Genomic DNA, 13864 nt, shown 5'->3' on the forward strand with positions numbered 1-13864 from the left:
ATGTCTCTCACCAAATGTAAACAAACTGTGAAAAACACTATGAATCAAAAGTTGAGACAATATATGTACCTTTTCCTGTTTTATCTGTTTGCTTTGTAGCACAAAAAACCTTAATAAAAACTTTTTTTAAAAAATTGCCCAACTTCTCTGTATGTCCCAGCTACACAGGTGAGGCAAATGGTGTCAGAAAAAGGAAATTTTCCAGTGATGGCATCCTATATCTGTCCCTAGCCAGGCTCACCTGTAACAACCCTTCTGCTTTTCTGCTCTAAGGTAAATAAACTCTTTACTCAGGCATTTTAATGTCGATTTTAGTAAGCTCATGATGCTGCTTTCTGCTATTCTAATTAATATATTTTAAATAGATTGTGTCAAGATCAAGATCAAGAAGAGGTGGCAAGAATACACAGAGGAATTATATCAGAAAGATATGGATGTCTTGTACACCCCAGGTAGTGTGGTTGCTGATTTCGAGCCAGGCATCCTGGAGAGTGAAGTCAAATGGGCCTTAGAAAGCACTGCTAATAACAAGGCCAGTGGAAGCGATGATATTCCAGTTGAACTATTTAAAATTGTAAAAATTATGCTGTTAAGGTGCTACACTCAATATGCCAGCAAGTTTGGAAAACTCAGCAGTGGCCAGAGGACGGAAGAAGATCAATCTACATCCCAATCCCAAAGAAGGGCAGTGCCAAAGAATGCTCCAACTACTGCACAATTGCACTCATTTTACACACTAGCAAGGTTATGCTTGAAATTCTACAAGGCAGGCTTAAGCACGTGGACCAAGAACTCCCAGAAGTGCAAGCTGGATTTCAAAGGGGCAGAGGAACCAGAGACCAAATTGCAAACATGCGCTGGATTATGGAGAAAGCTAAAGAGTTCCAGAAAAACGTCTACTTCTGCTTCATTGACTATGCAAAAGCCTTTGACTGTGTTGACCACAGCAAACTATGGCAAGTTCTTAAAGAAATGGGAGTGCCTGATCACCTCATCTGTCTCCTGAGAAATCTCTATGTGGGACAAGAAGCTACAGTTAGAACTGGATATGGAACAACTGATTGGTTCAAAATTGGGAAAGGAGTATGACAAGGTTGTATATTGTCTCCCTGCTTATTTAACTTATATGCAGAATTCATCATGTGAAAGGCTGGACTGGATGAATCCCAAGCCGGAATTAAGATTGCCAGAAGAAATAACAACAACTTCAGATATGCAGATGATGCAACTTTGATGGCAGAAAGTGAGGAGGAATTAAAGAACCTCTTAATGAGGGTGAAAGAGGAGAGCGCTAAATATGGTCTGAAGTTCAACATCAAAAAACCCAAGATCATGGCCATTGGTCCTATCACCTCCTGGCAAATAGAAGGGGAAGAAATGGAGGCAGTGAGAGATTTTACTTTCTTGGGCTCCATGATCACTGCAGATGGTGACAGCAGTCACGAAATTAAAAGACGCCTGCTTCTTGGGAGAAAAACAATGACAAACCTAGACAGCATCTTAAAAAGCAGAGACATCACCTTGCCGACAAAGGTCCGTATAGTTAAAGCTATGGTTTTCCCAGTAGTGATGTATGGAAGTGAGAGCTGGACCATAAAGAAGGCTGATCGCCAAAGAATTGATGCTTTTGAATTATGGTGCTGGAGGAGACTCCTGAGAGTCCCATGGACTGCAAGAAGATCAAACCTATCCATTCTGAAGGAAATCAGCCCTGAGTGCTCACTGGAAGGACAGATCTTGAAGCTGAGGCTCCAATACTTTGGCTACCTCATGAGAAGAGAAGACTCCCTGGAAAAGACCCTGATGTTGGGAAAGATGGAGGCCACAAGGAGAAGGGGACGACAGAGGACGAGATGGTTGGACAGTGTTCTCGAAGCCACCAACATGAGTCTGACCAAACTGCGGGAGGCAGTGGAAGACAGGAGTGCCTGGTATGCTCTGGTCCATGGAGTCACAAAGAGTCGGACATGACTAAACAACTAAACAACAACAAATAGATTGTGTAAAAAATTGTTGCATTTTTACTGCTTTATTGTAAATTGCTGTGGGCAGGATGATAAACTTTTTTTTTTTAACATACTTTTTATTAATTTTACAAAATACAAAAAAACAAAAAAAAAACGGTACATACTTAAACCCCTTTTCCACCTCCTTCCCACCCACCCACATGGGTCCTCCCCTGCCACAGAAGCATCCCATGCATGTGAACAGTCAGAGATGGTCCATTTTATGCTTGGATTTCTGTCCTCCTCCCCCTCCCCTGACCCCAAAGCCCCCCCCCTGCCACCAGGGAGCTCCAGCAAACCAGGGCAGTACGCAGGAGGACATCCATCCAACCATCTATTGTCATACCAAAAAAAAAAGAGAAAAATAGAAATAGGAAAAAAGGAGAAAAAAAGAAAGGGCGAAGAAAGAAAAAAGAAAAAAACAATACAAAACAGAAAAATTTTTCTTGCATTCATAGTTGTAAAACCATATTTTGTGGGCTTCCCCTCCCCCCCCTTCCCCGGTTTTCATCCCTTTTTTATCATCTGCAACAGTTTCTTACTTTATAAAACTACACCTTTGCATCTTATACAACTTATAAATCAATTGTTAACATTTTCATCTAATATTCAAATCACTGAGAAATCAAACTCCCATTTTCTCTTCCCGTGCCTAATTTTTTGTTTTTTCTCCCTCTATAAGCCTCCATATTTTCACATTTTCCAAAATCCATTCACTTTTAAAACTATAACTATTCTCAATTTAACCTTACATCCCCGATTACCGGCTCCACCCCCCCAATCCAGCAAATTCCAAAATCAGCAGACCAGTTATAAACCTGTTAATCCATCCTTAATCACAACATCACTTTCCCTTCACCCCACCCCCTGTTTACAGTCTTTTGCCATCCAGGCCACCATACAGGACCCCTGGATTTCTTCTCTTCTCTGCATATTTTTTCCTTCTTCCCTGTGGGCGTTCTGGAGTTCCAATAAAACCAATCGTGCCCCCCTCAAAAGCAGGGCACTCCATCCAACTTTTTGTAGAGTAGAGTCATCATTTTTTTCGTGGTGTGCTTCATTTTGTGTTGAATCATCACAGTCCTCATCTTCATCTTTTCCTTCCCCATCATTGTCATTCTCACATTCATCTTTTTCAGTGTCAAAAGCTTCATCTCCTAAAAAATCATATTCCGCCATCACCTCCTGGAATTTTTTCTGTAACTCTTGCCGTCGTGTCTCCTCTTGACATAGCTCTATTCTTGTTTCCCACATTAAGGTCAAAACAGACCGCTGGAACTCAGGGGAACACTTTTTTGTTGACATATTTCAGTCCTGCCAAGGTCAAAACTTGTCACGTGGGGTGGAATATGATCACAGTTTATTTTCTCGACTCCATTTTAACAAGCTGGCTGCATTCTTCAAGTCTTATTAACAATAGAGTTCGAACTCACATTTCACAAACACTTAAGCCAAAAAAGAAATTCCACAAAGTCCAGAAATACAAAGTGAAGTAAAAATTGACTTATAAATCCTGATCAACTCACTGGGTTGTCTGGGCTGCCGGCTCCCGAGTGGAAAGAAAGGTTTTTCTTAGGCTGTACCTCTTGTTGCAGGGCAGTCATAAACCACAGTCTCTCTCCCCTTTTCACCCTGCATCAAAGGGGAGATTCTCTTTGATGCCTTTGAGGGATCCTTTTGAATTACAAATCTTCTGTTTATGGCTTCGGGTTTCTATTTACTGTCTCTTTGTTGCCGTGGGGGGGGTGGCTTCCTCTTTTCTCCCCTCTCTCCCAGATCCAAATTATTTTATAATCCAAATCATGAGATTACTTACAGTCTTTTCCAATCGTTTTATTTTCGGAAGAATCCAGCGCTCTCCGCCTTCGGCTTGAAGCTTCTCCCTGCTAGAATAACGTTGCCGCTCAAAATGGCCCCCGCGACTTCTACCCTCCTCGCTCCGGAGCTCTTATTAGAGCTAGCCGAAGAGTTGGGGAGTCCGGATTGGGTCTGTGCCGAGCAAATTGCCCTCGGGACGCCCTTCCCGAGGTTCTAAGGGGCGCAGCGTCGCTCTCGCTGCCCTCCCCACTCCTAGCAGAGACGGGCCGTCTCGGAGACGAGACGAAGCCCCGCCGATCGACGCTGGCGCTGAACCCGGAAGCCGGATGATAAACTTATTTGAGCGTATTCCCTGAGGTCTTGGAACAGGCCTCCCATCAATTCCAACCCCCCCCCCCATTTCATAAATCTAGAACAGTGATGGGGGATCCTGTGGCCCTCCAGATACTGCTGGTCTACAACTTCCATCATCACTGGAGTTGGGGTTGAGCTTATGGGAGCTGAGTCCTACAACATCTAGAAGGCCACTAGTTACCCAGCCCAGCTCTAGAAAATAAAGATGAGCCTGATTCAGCATCCTGTACTCACAGTGGCCAGCCAGGTGCCTGTGGGAAGCCTGCAAGCTAGACATGAGCACAGCAGCAGTCTCCCCATCTGTATTTCCCAGCAACTGGCATTCAGAAGCATGATGCTTCTGACAGTGGAGGTAGAACATCACCATTGTGGTTAGTAGCCAGCTGAAAGCCTAGTCTTCCGAGAATTTTTTCTAAGCCTCTTTTAAAGCCATCCAAGTTGGTGACTGTCATTGTTCCTTGTGAGAGCAAGTTCTATAGCAGGGGTCCCCAAACTAAGGCCCGTGGGCTGGATGCGGCCCAATCACCTTCTAAATCTGGCCCGCGGACGGTCCGGGAATCAGCATGTTTTTACATGAGTAGGACATGTCCTTTTATTTAAAATGCATCTCTGGGTTATTTGTGGGGCCTGCCTGGTGTTTTTACATGATGTGTCTTTTTATTTAAAATGCATCTCTGGGTTATTTGTGGGGCATAGGAATTCGTTCATATTTTTTTTCAAAATATAGTCTGGCCCCCCACAAGGTCTGAGGGACAGTGGACCGGCCCACTGCTGAAAAAGTTTGCTGACCCCTGTTCTATAGCACGAGCTGTGTGAAGATCCAAATGTTGATTTGTGCAGGCACAGAACCCATATAGTGGACTGCACAAAAAAGAAAGGTGATGTTGACTCTAGTCTATTCACGATCTATTCTCTTGGAACAGGGCAACTGGATATTGTAGAAAACACCAGAGGTTCCCCCTGATCAATGCAGCTGTGTTTTCCACTCCCATTGAGGAGAAATAAAAACATGTGGAAAACAATGTTGCTTTGTAGAAGTCCCAATTGCCCCCATGATCAATTGCCTAATTATTCCAGCTCTACAGGTTTTTGTTTTTAACATTCTTCCCCCCCTCCCTTTTCCACACAGCTACGATCTGCCAAAGAAGCAAGCTCGAGTTTGCTAATTAGAGACGAGAAAAGTATCGAGTCAAAAGAAGTACGTTTACCAAATCCATCTTATATAGTTATTCTCTCACATCAAGGAGGGGAAAACAAAATTAATCTTTTATTCAGCAGTAGCTCTTCTAAAAAAAGAAACCTTCTCCTTGGAACCTACCATAATGTTAACATATTTCAACACAGGCTTTTACATTGCTCTGGAGTAACCATAGGACTAAATCCCCACTGAGTTAGAATAACACCCTAAGATTAACTACACCATTTACTTAAATCAAGCTATTAGAAGCATGCCTCCTGCTTGCAGACCATCTTTATCACACAGCAGATCATTTATACAGAAGGATCTAACTGAAAAAATTAACCACTTCTATAGCAAATGGGTTGGGTTGGCTAACTTATGTTACCCCAGATGTTGGTTTCCAGATGCTATCAGCCCCAACCAGCATGGCCACTGGTTAGGATGATGGGAGCTGTGGTTCAGCAACATCTGGAGGGCCACAGGTTAGCCACCCCCAGATTTACATATACATCATTCACATCTAATGTCTCCTGCGCTTGACAAAGCATTGGGACAGGTCATCTAACTGAAGCACAAGGCAAAATGGCTGGTCTGAGTGGCAGGAAAAAGCCAGAGACAGTACAGATGCGTATGACAAGTGTGGAGAGAGGAGCAGGAAGTGGATTGAGCAGGACTATGGAATCAGGAAAAAGGTTGTCAGGTTCAAGGAAGTGTACTGCTAATAGGCACATCAAGAACTTAGGCACTCATCACTATCTGAGGGTGTGATGACCACAGGAAAATCCTGTGCATGGTTTAATTTCCAACATTTTTTGTATAGTCACTATGTAAACAGGTGGCCATGTATTAATATATCTTTAAAGGACACGTTTTGATGAAGGAGAACCAATATGGCTTCTGCAAGGGTAGGTGTTGCTTTTAGAATTCTTTGAGAGTGTCAATAAGCATATGAATAGATGTTGTTGTTGTTGTTGTTGTTGTTGTTGTTTTATATCCCACACTTGCTCCCAAAGACAGCCCAGGGCAGTTAAAAACTTGCTTTAAAGTGTTAAAAAACAGCCACAGGCTTGCCAGGGACAGTATCTTTCAGTCGTTAAATGCCTGTGTGAACAGGAATGTTTTTAAATTCATCCTGAAGGTCAATGAGAGAGACTGATGCACCTGACCAAGGAGGGCATACCACAAACAGGGAACCACGACTGAGAAGGCCCTCTCACAGGTCCTGCCAACCTAGTAGCAGCAACACCACCAAGCCCTCATCTGCCAATCGTAGGGCCTGAGATAGGATCATCCAGCAGACATTGTGCACTTAGACTTTCAAACAGTTCCCTCACTAACGATTCATAAGTAAACTTAGCAGTCCTGGGATCAGTAACTATCAAAAGAATGGGAAGCAGACAGTAGGAATAAGTGAACAGTTCTCACACTGAAGGGCTGTAAATAGTGGAATCTCCCACGTATCAGTATTGAGACCTGTGTTGTTCCCCAGCAACTAGTACTCAAGAGTATACTGTCTCGAATCCTGGAAGTAGTAGACAATTACCATGACTAGCAGTCTTTTCCTCCATAAATCTGTATAAATGCCTTAGTCATCCATGTTCATAGGACTCAACTCCTAGGGGACTGAGGTCTCTTCGCCCCCACCCAATAAAATGTTTGAGGGGGCTGCTCCCCTAAGGTGATGGGCAATGCCATTCAAATGATGTGTGTATGCCACATCTTGTGATTATGTGGGGTGGGGCTTACCTGCCCCCCCATATTTTATTCAAGTTGGCATCTCTGCTATATTGATGCCGAACTCTAAACCTCATGGGAGCAAATTGCATAGTTTTACTATGTACTGTGTAACTAAATACTTTGTTTTGTCCATCCTAAAGTACTTCCTTTGGATGACCCCAGGTTCTAGTAATATGAGAATGAGAGAAAAACATATCCATCTATTTCCCCCCACAAAGCACATAATTTTATACAGTTCTATCATGCCATATAAATGTTGTTGTTTTTTTGCCTTTCTTCAAAAGTGAAACTCATAGGCGGTTTTCCAACCCAGCCCATATAAATTTTATTTCCCTTCTCTGCACTTTTCACAGCTCTACAATAGCCTTTTTGATGTTGCACAACTAGAACTACACACAATATGCCAAATGTGGTCACACCATAGATTTCTGTTAAGGACTTGTAGAATGTCACGATGGGCATAATGGCATTGGCAGTTTTATTTCCAATCCCTTTTCTAATGATTCGCAATCCTTTTGGATTTGAGGTACCCACATGCAAATTACATCCTTCCCAAATAAAAAGAAACCCCCAACATTGAACCATAATTATTTTTTGTATGCAGCGTTTTAGATGGAACATGCATTACAAATGCTTCCTGCTGCTTTGTATTATTGGATGGATAAAACTATTAAGAAAACACACTCACCATTCAAGTATGTAAGCATCATCAGCCAGAGAGGATGGGGCACAGAAGAAAATGGAAAGAAAAAGAAATTCACTTCACTAAAGGTGGAGTCAAATGTAAATGAGCTTTCAAGCTTTCTGGCATCTGGTCATTCAGTTTTCATTCTGCACAATTATGGACAAATAAATGGGATTGGTTGATTTCCATTAATGCTCCCCTAATTTATGTACATTCCTGGAGGTAAAATTCCATTCTGACCCAACACTCATAACAACTCAGATCATTTTTTAAGCTACAACAACATTAAATAGGAGTTTAATTCCATCACCGATCGCTCCTGGGGATTTAATATTTCTTAATAAATTAGACAAGCATTCTCAACTCATCAGCATTCAGATCTTAGAAGTAGAATGTGCATAATTTAGCAGCTGTTTTTTTTAGGTTATAGAGTAACTTTTTCTTTTCTTTTCTTACTCTTGCATACTCTCTCACACACATGAACGAAGGAATGTGTTGTCATCCCTTCCTTAAAAAAAGAAGAAGAGTCAACTCAAGAGAAGAGACCTGTTTTTCTTAAGTCTCAAATGCCCACGAGTATGTTTGCCAGGAAAGGAGCTACTTGTAACGATTTCTTACTCCCATCTTTTCCTGATACCTACAGTATAAGATGACATCTTAAAATAAGAGGAATTGATGGTAATACACAAAACAGACTGCATTGCCACAGCTGAAGAGCACTCTTCATCCCCAAGGAACTGGATGATTAATGGGGCTGTGGTGGTGATGGCGGGGGGGGGGATTATAGGGACTTTCTCTTACATGAAGAGTAATATTCAAAGTAAGCAGTCACCTTCTACAACACGCTCCTTGCTTTCCAATGTTTATGCCAGTTAGTGTTGCACAATCCTACTGAATTCTCTTGCCAGAGAATGATTGGTTCTTTAACGTTATACCATTTAAGTAAAAATGCTTGGTTCTGGCTGGCAGATTAATTTGCTCACTAACTCATTTATGCATCAGCAATGCCACACTACATCTACATGTCTTGGAAAGCTGAAGAACCATGACTGCTACAAAAATCTGAAAACAGGGCATTAGTATTTATCATACTAAAATGGGTGACTCAAAAGTTGTTCTGTACCATCAGGAAAGTTTAAAATTTTAATTCATGCAGTCCAAGATTCCTTTGACAACCAAACATGTCTGAAAAAAACAGACATTTGCTCACTTCAAAAATGAGGGAATACAATATCCCAGTTCATAAAATATATATTTTCCTAAACATCTGAGATAATTGTACTGATATTGAAGAAAACTAAGTACCATTGAAAACAGTAAGATATACTTCTGCAGAAATATGCATAGAATCAGTCTACTAATGTGTATTTAGCAATACTCTCCCTGTCTCAATTTCTTTGACAATGAGCATACATTTTATTGAAAGCAGGATTACCAATTTCACAGGCGCCTCTTGTTTTTTTAGCTCTGAGGAACGGGAGGGAATGCGTTTGGATAGTACTGGAAAGAGAAAATACTACAGCAAGTGTACAACTGTGCAAGGTGAAGAGGAGGTGATACTAGGAATATCTGTCAGTCAAAAACGATCTTTTGAGGCTTCTATTCATCTCAACAGACAGAATATACTTCCCTACTGCCGATAAGACTAGAGGTTTACCAGGGATAGATATTTTTCTTCTCCTGTTCCAGCTGTCTTCACCTTGAAATGTAAACTTTCCAAGTGATGCAGACAAATATTTAAATGCTGCTATCCAGTGATCTCACTAGGAAAGGAGAGATCAGCATTTATTTACCCCGTAAAAGAATTATTTTGTTTTTAAGTTACAGAACTTCTTATGGACACCAGCAGCTCTGAAGTGTACTTCCTCTGCGCAAATAGAGAAATCAAAGTGCCTTAGTCCTTGTTTTGCTTTTTGACAGCACTGACAGCAAAATGATTTCCATTGGCAGTGCTTGTTTTCAGTATGTGTGTGTGGGCACATAGGATTCATGTGCAATAGCATCTTTCACCTGTGGAATTATTCTTCCAAAGTCTATTTACGCTGCAGTCTCTCTTGATAAATGCAAGCTTTCTTCGTCAGCGTATTTGCTAGGCAAAGCTTAGCATCTGTAGTTGCCAGCTTCTGAGTGTAAAGTGCCCTGAGAGACTGCATGAAAGGCACCAAATACATGCAAATTGTTGTGGGTAGTTCCTTGACAGCAGTGTCTCTGCAACTATCACTTCCATTTTCTCTAATGCTCAGAGAAAGCAGCTTCTAGGGCTAAGGGGATTCATTCCATAAAAACAGTTTAAAATATAAAGTATTTGATTACGTGAGCAGATGCACCAAAATAAATTCTTCTGCTTCTCGCAAGTTGTCTGGAAACTCTGTGGATGGGAAAGAACTCCTCTTTAAGGCATTTACTCTGGAAATCAATACCTGTGTTGTGCTCAGGACTGGTCCCACCCTCAGGAAGAATAAGGCCGCAGATGCTGGACCCTCCCTGTCATTCCTCATGAGCCACCCAGCCAATCCTTTCTCTCAGAGGACATTGCTGTGTGAACCACACAGCCTGGTTTGTGCACATTAAGATAGCTTGTGGCCCTCAGGTGTTGTGAAAGCTACCATTTTAATACCAGTATGTCAACGTAACAGCCTGACACGGGGCAGAGAGAAGAGAGTCAGCAGCAACATTGCCACCCACTCTCCTCAGCTGGGCTGCAGCGCACATGGAGGCAGCTTTCTTGTGCCCAGCCACAGCTCCACTCCCAAGTCAGGCCTGTCCCGGGGGTGCAGCAGGCTCCCTTCCACCTGCCCCTGTGCGCAGGAGCATACGCTCTGCTGCTGCTGTTTTGCACTCTCTTTGTGGGATTTGGGGGGGGGGTTGCCTGGATGTAATGTCTTCTTGAATACTGATAATGCTTCTTGCTTGCTTGGATGAAGGACAGAGAAGTGTCTGTGCATATGAAGAATAAACTATAGGCTACTGCATAAAGGTAAAATTCACATGTTTTCTCCTGGCCCTGCCCATCATTGGTATGTGCCCCCCTGAAGGCTGCCAGAAGAGATCAAATCAATCAAAATACTTTATTCGACCGATAGTCAGAAAGCTGCCAGAAGAGAGTGTGGCCCTTGGGCTCAAAATGATTCCCCATCCCTACTCTAGACTGCACACTGTTGAAAGGCTTATAAAAGACCAGTAGACTAATTAATATGACCAACATACTGATACGTCTTGCAAGTAACTGCTACCTTTTCCGTGCATATTGTGTTGCACTTCATTCAAGTGCCATTTGAGTTTCGGTACTTTGATATTTTCAATAAACAATGCTATTTGCTAAGAATCAGTAAACCTTTGCAAATCTGACCACTGTCTCCAATATCACTGATTTGCCATTTTAATTATTCATGCCATATCTGAATCTTCAGAACCAAGGAGCTCATATTTATTACAAATAGATCCACATTGCAGTGGGGGAGATGTGAAGGAGAAAAGATGGGAGACGGCGGGGATTATAGGTGAAGGGGAGGGACCAGAACAGGTCTAACAAGACACACTCAAAGCTGATGAGGAGCACAATAGAAGTGGGAGGGTTCTGAGGGTTCCTTGGCTATCACTGATTATGTATTCACTCAAATTCCATTAAATGTAATACAGAATTCTATATTGAGATAATGGAGAAATTCCTATACAGCTACTGACAATCCAGAGAGAAACAAGCCTGGAGTATCAGATCCTTGCTTTAGTGATTGCCAGAAGAACAGGAACATAGGAAGCTGACTGAGACTGAGAATATTAGTACATCCCTCTTGAGTTTCAGACAGGCGTCCTTCCCAGCTAAGGTGGATGCTCCCGTTTTCCCTAGTGACAATGAATGCTACTACAGTCATACCTCATGTTGCGTCCGTTGGAGGTTGCGTTTTTTTCATGATACGAATGTGGCGGACCCGGAAGTGTTTACTTCCGGGTTTCGCCGCGTGCACATGCGCAGAAGCGCTCTATCAAGCTTTCGCGCATGTGCGAAAACACTGCTCGGGTTGGGGACTTTTCGGGGTGCAAACAGCACCCCAGAATGGATCGGATCTGCAACCCAAGGTACCACTGTTCTTGTAAATATTTCGGGGGCGTCTTGTCATCTGTGCAGCCAAGGACATCCATACACGCTGCCCAGGCTTGCACCCCGGGGAGGTCACTTTGGTGCTGCTAACATAGTGGTTTGACTTCATCCCCGGAGGTGCACTCCATTGTATCTCAAGACAGACAGATGCCAACAGCATTCCTATAGCAGAATACATGTACTCAACAAGCAGACGATTGTCACTGGCCCATGGAATTCTAAAAAGAAAACAAAAAAGCTTCCCCCAGCAGGGAGATGGTGGGCACAGTCCCTTCATCCCCTGGATATAACTTAGTAAATGATCCACTGAAGTGGGGAGGTATGTACAACAACAAAAAATGCAAAGAAATAGGAATATACCAGCCCTGGTCTGACAGGTGGCTTTGAGCAGCATTTGATTTTTGACGTGAATCTTTGCATTATATTAAATGTCACACACTGGTGCATAATTCCTGTTTTAGATAACCTGCTTCAGTTGACTCTGTCAAGTACATTCTGCTGTCTTTGGCTGAAGAGATCCCTACCCCCCACCCCTTGTATATGAAAGCAGAAAAAAATCAAGCAAGGGGGCCTACTTACATGTTTCGAAAAGAATTCGTCCACCTCTCGGAGCAGCTTTTCCTGGCACTCAGGATGGGTGGCCAACAGGTAAGTGGCAAAGGAGAGGGCACTGTTGGTGGTTTCATAGCCAGCAATCAAGAATAAGGAGGCCTGGCCAGCTATTTCATCATCACTCAACGTTTTTGGATTTCGCTTCTGAGGCAGGCCTTTGCTGGCAGATGTCTCATTTTCCTGAATGCAAACATCGGCTTGGCTGACCGTGTCAAAATGTTCCACGGTGATGTCATTAGCAGAGCTCCGGGCATCAAGCATCAGCTGGAGGAAATCCCTGCGTCTCTGCAAAATGCACAGTGAAAACATTAAGTCAGTGAACAAGCATGTGGGTGTAGATTCAAGCTAATACAGCTCTATGATACCTCTTTTCTCCAAGGGGCGAGCCTCGTTTTTGGCATTGCCTAACAATTACTCATACTGTATTGTAAAGGCTGGGTGGTGTGAATTTTCTCCCCTTTTAGCTTCTGAAATTGGGAACAAAGGATGGGGCTGCTTAATTCTTCTCTGTCCTTCTTCTTCTTGTCCTATCACATCACCCTCTCCCCAGTTCTCTCCCACCTGCTGGGATCTTGGATCTTTTCTCCCACAGGAAAAAAAAAGAAGAGCAGTGGAGTGGGGTGGTTTTAAGCAGATACATGGAAGGAGAGGAAAGGATTAGGCAGCCCCTCTCCTCAGTGGCTCTCTACCCAATTTCAGTCTCCAGTGGCAACTGTTCCTTTGTGCGGGGGGAAGCCAGGGGAAAGAACCATGTAACTGCCTGATGTATAGCTTGGTGTTCAGTGGAGTCTTTGCTTTGCATTGATGACAGGGAACAAGAAAGGGGGTGTTGCGGTAGAATTTCTTTTGGAAGAGGTGAATAGAGCTAGGGATATCAGTAAATTCATATCTTGTGGAGCAATCACGATCACTGCCAAATAATCACTGCATCACTTGATTTGGGGTAGCCACAATCAAATTAATTACTTGAAAATCAAATTTAATCAAACAATTGTAAACAATTTATTGCATTCGATCAGCTTAACTTCATTGTTTAAAAAAACCAGTCCTGATCTGAATCCCAGTAAGTGGAAAGCAGATTAGAACACGAGGAGAAAAAACACACTGGAGGGTGCAGAATAACCCTTTGTTAGCTCTTCCTGCTGTGAAGCCCTAGGGCCCCCTTGAGAACAAGAACTACCAACATTCATCCCAAGTCTGGAACGGAAATCAATCCAGAAAATACTATCAGTATGTTGTTGTTGTTGTTGTTGTTGTTGTTGTTGTTGTTGTTGTTGTTGTTGTTGTTGTTGTTGTTGTCAGTCCACAAATGATAAGTGGTTATTCCCCCCCATCCCAAATTTGCATTGTGTTTCCTTTGTATTGAAATGAAT

The 13864-nt window shown here is 42.7% G+C and overlaps 1 protein-coding gene across 4 annotated transcripts in view; it reads right to left on the bottom strand.

Moving 5' to 3' along the window:
* Positions 1 to 13864, bottom strand: part of TBXAS1 (thromboxane A synthase 1) — a 228716-nt gene that overhangs the window by 52221 nt on the left and 162631 nt on the right. For all 4 annotated transcript variants that reach the window (XM_035128282.2, XM_035128286.2, XM_035128284.2 and 1 more), the window contains one exon: positions 12459 to 12776. In XM_035128282.2, the coding sequence (XP_034984173.1) occupies positions 12459 to 12776 (318 nt within the window). The remainder of the gene's footprint in view (positions 1 to 12458; positions 12777 to 13864) is intronic.

The sequence above is a fragment of the Zootoca vivipara genome, chromosome 10 (genome assembly GCF_963506605.1).
Source record: "Zootoca vivipara chromosome 10, rZooViv1.1, whole genome shotgun sequence".
Taxonomy (NCBI): Eukaryota; Metazoa; Chordata; class Lepidosauria; order Squamata; family Lacertidae; genus Zootoca; species Zootoca vivipara.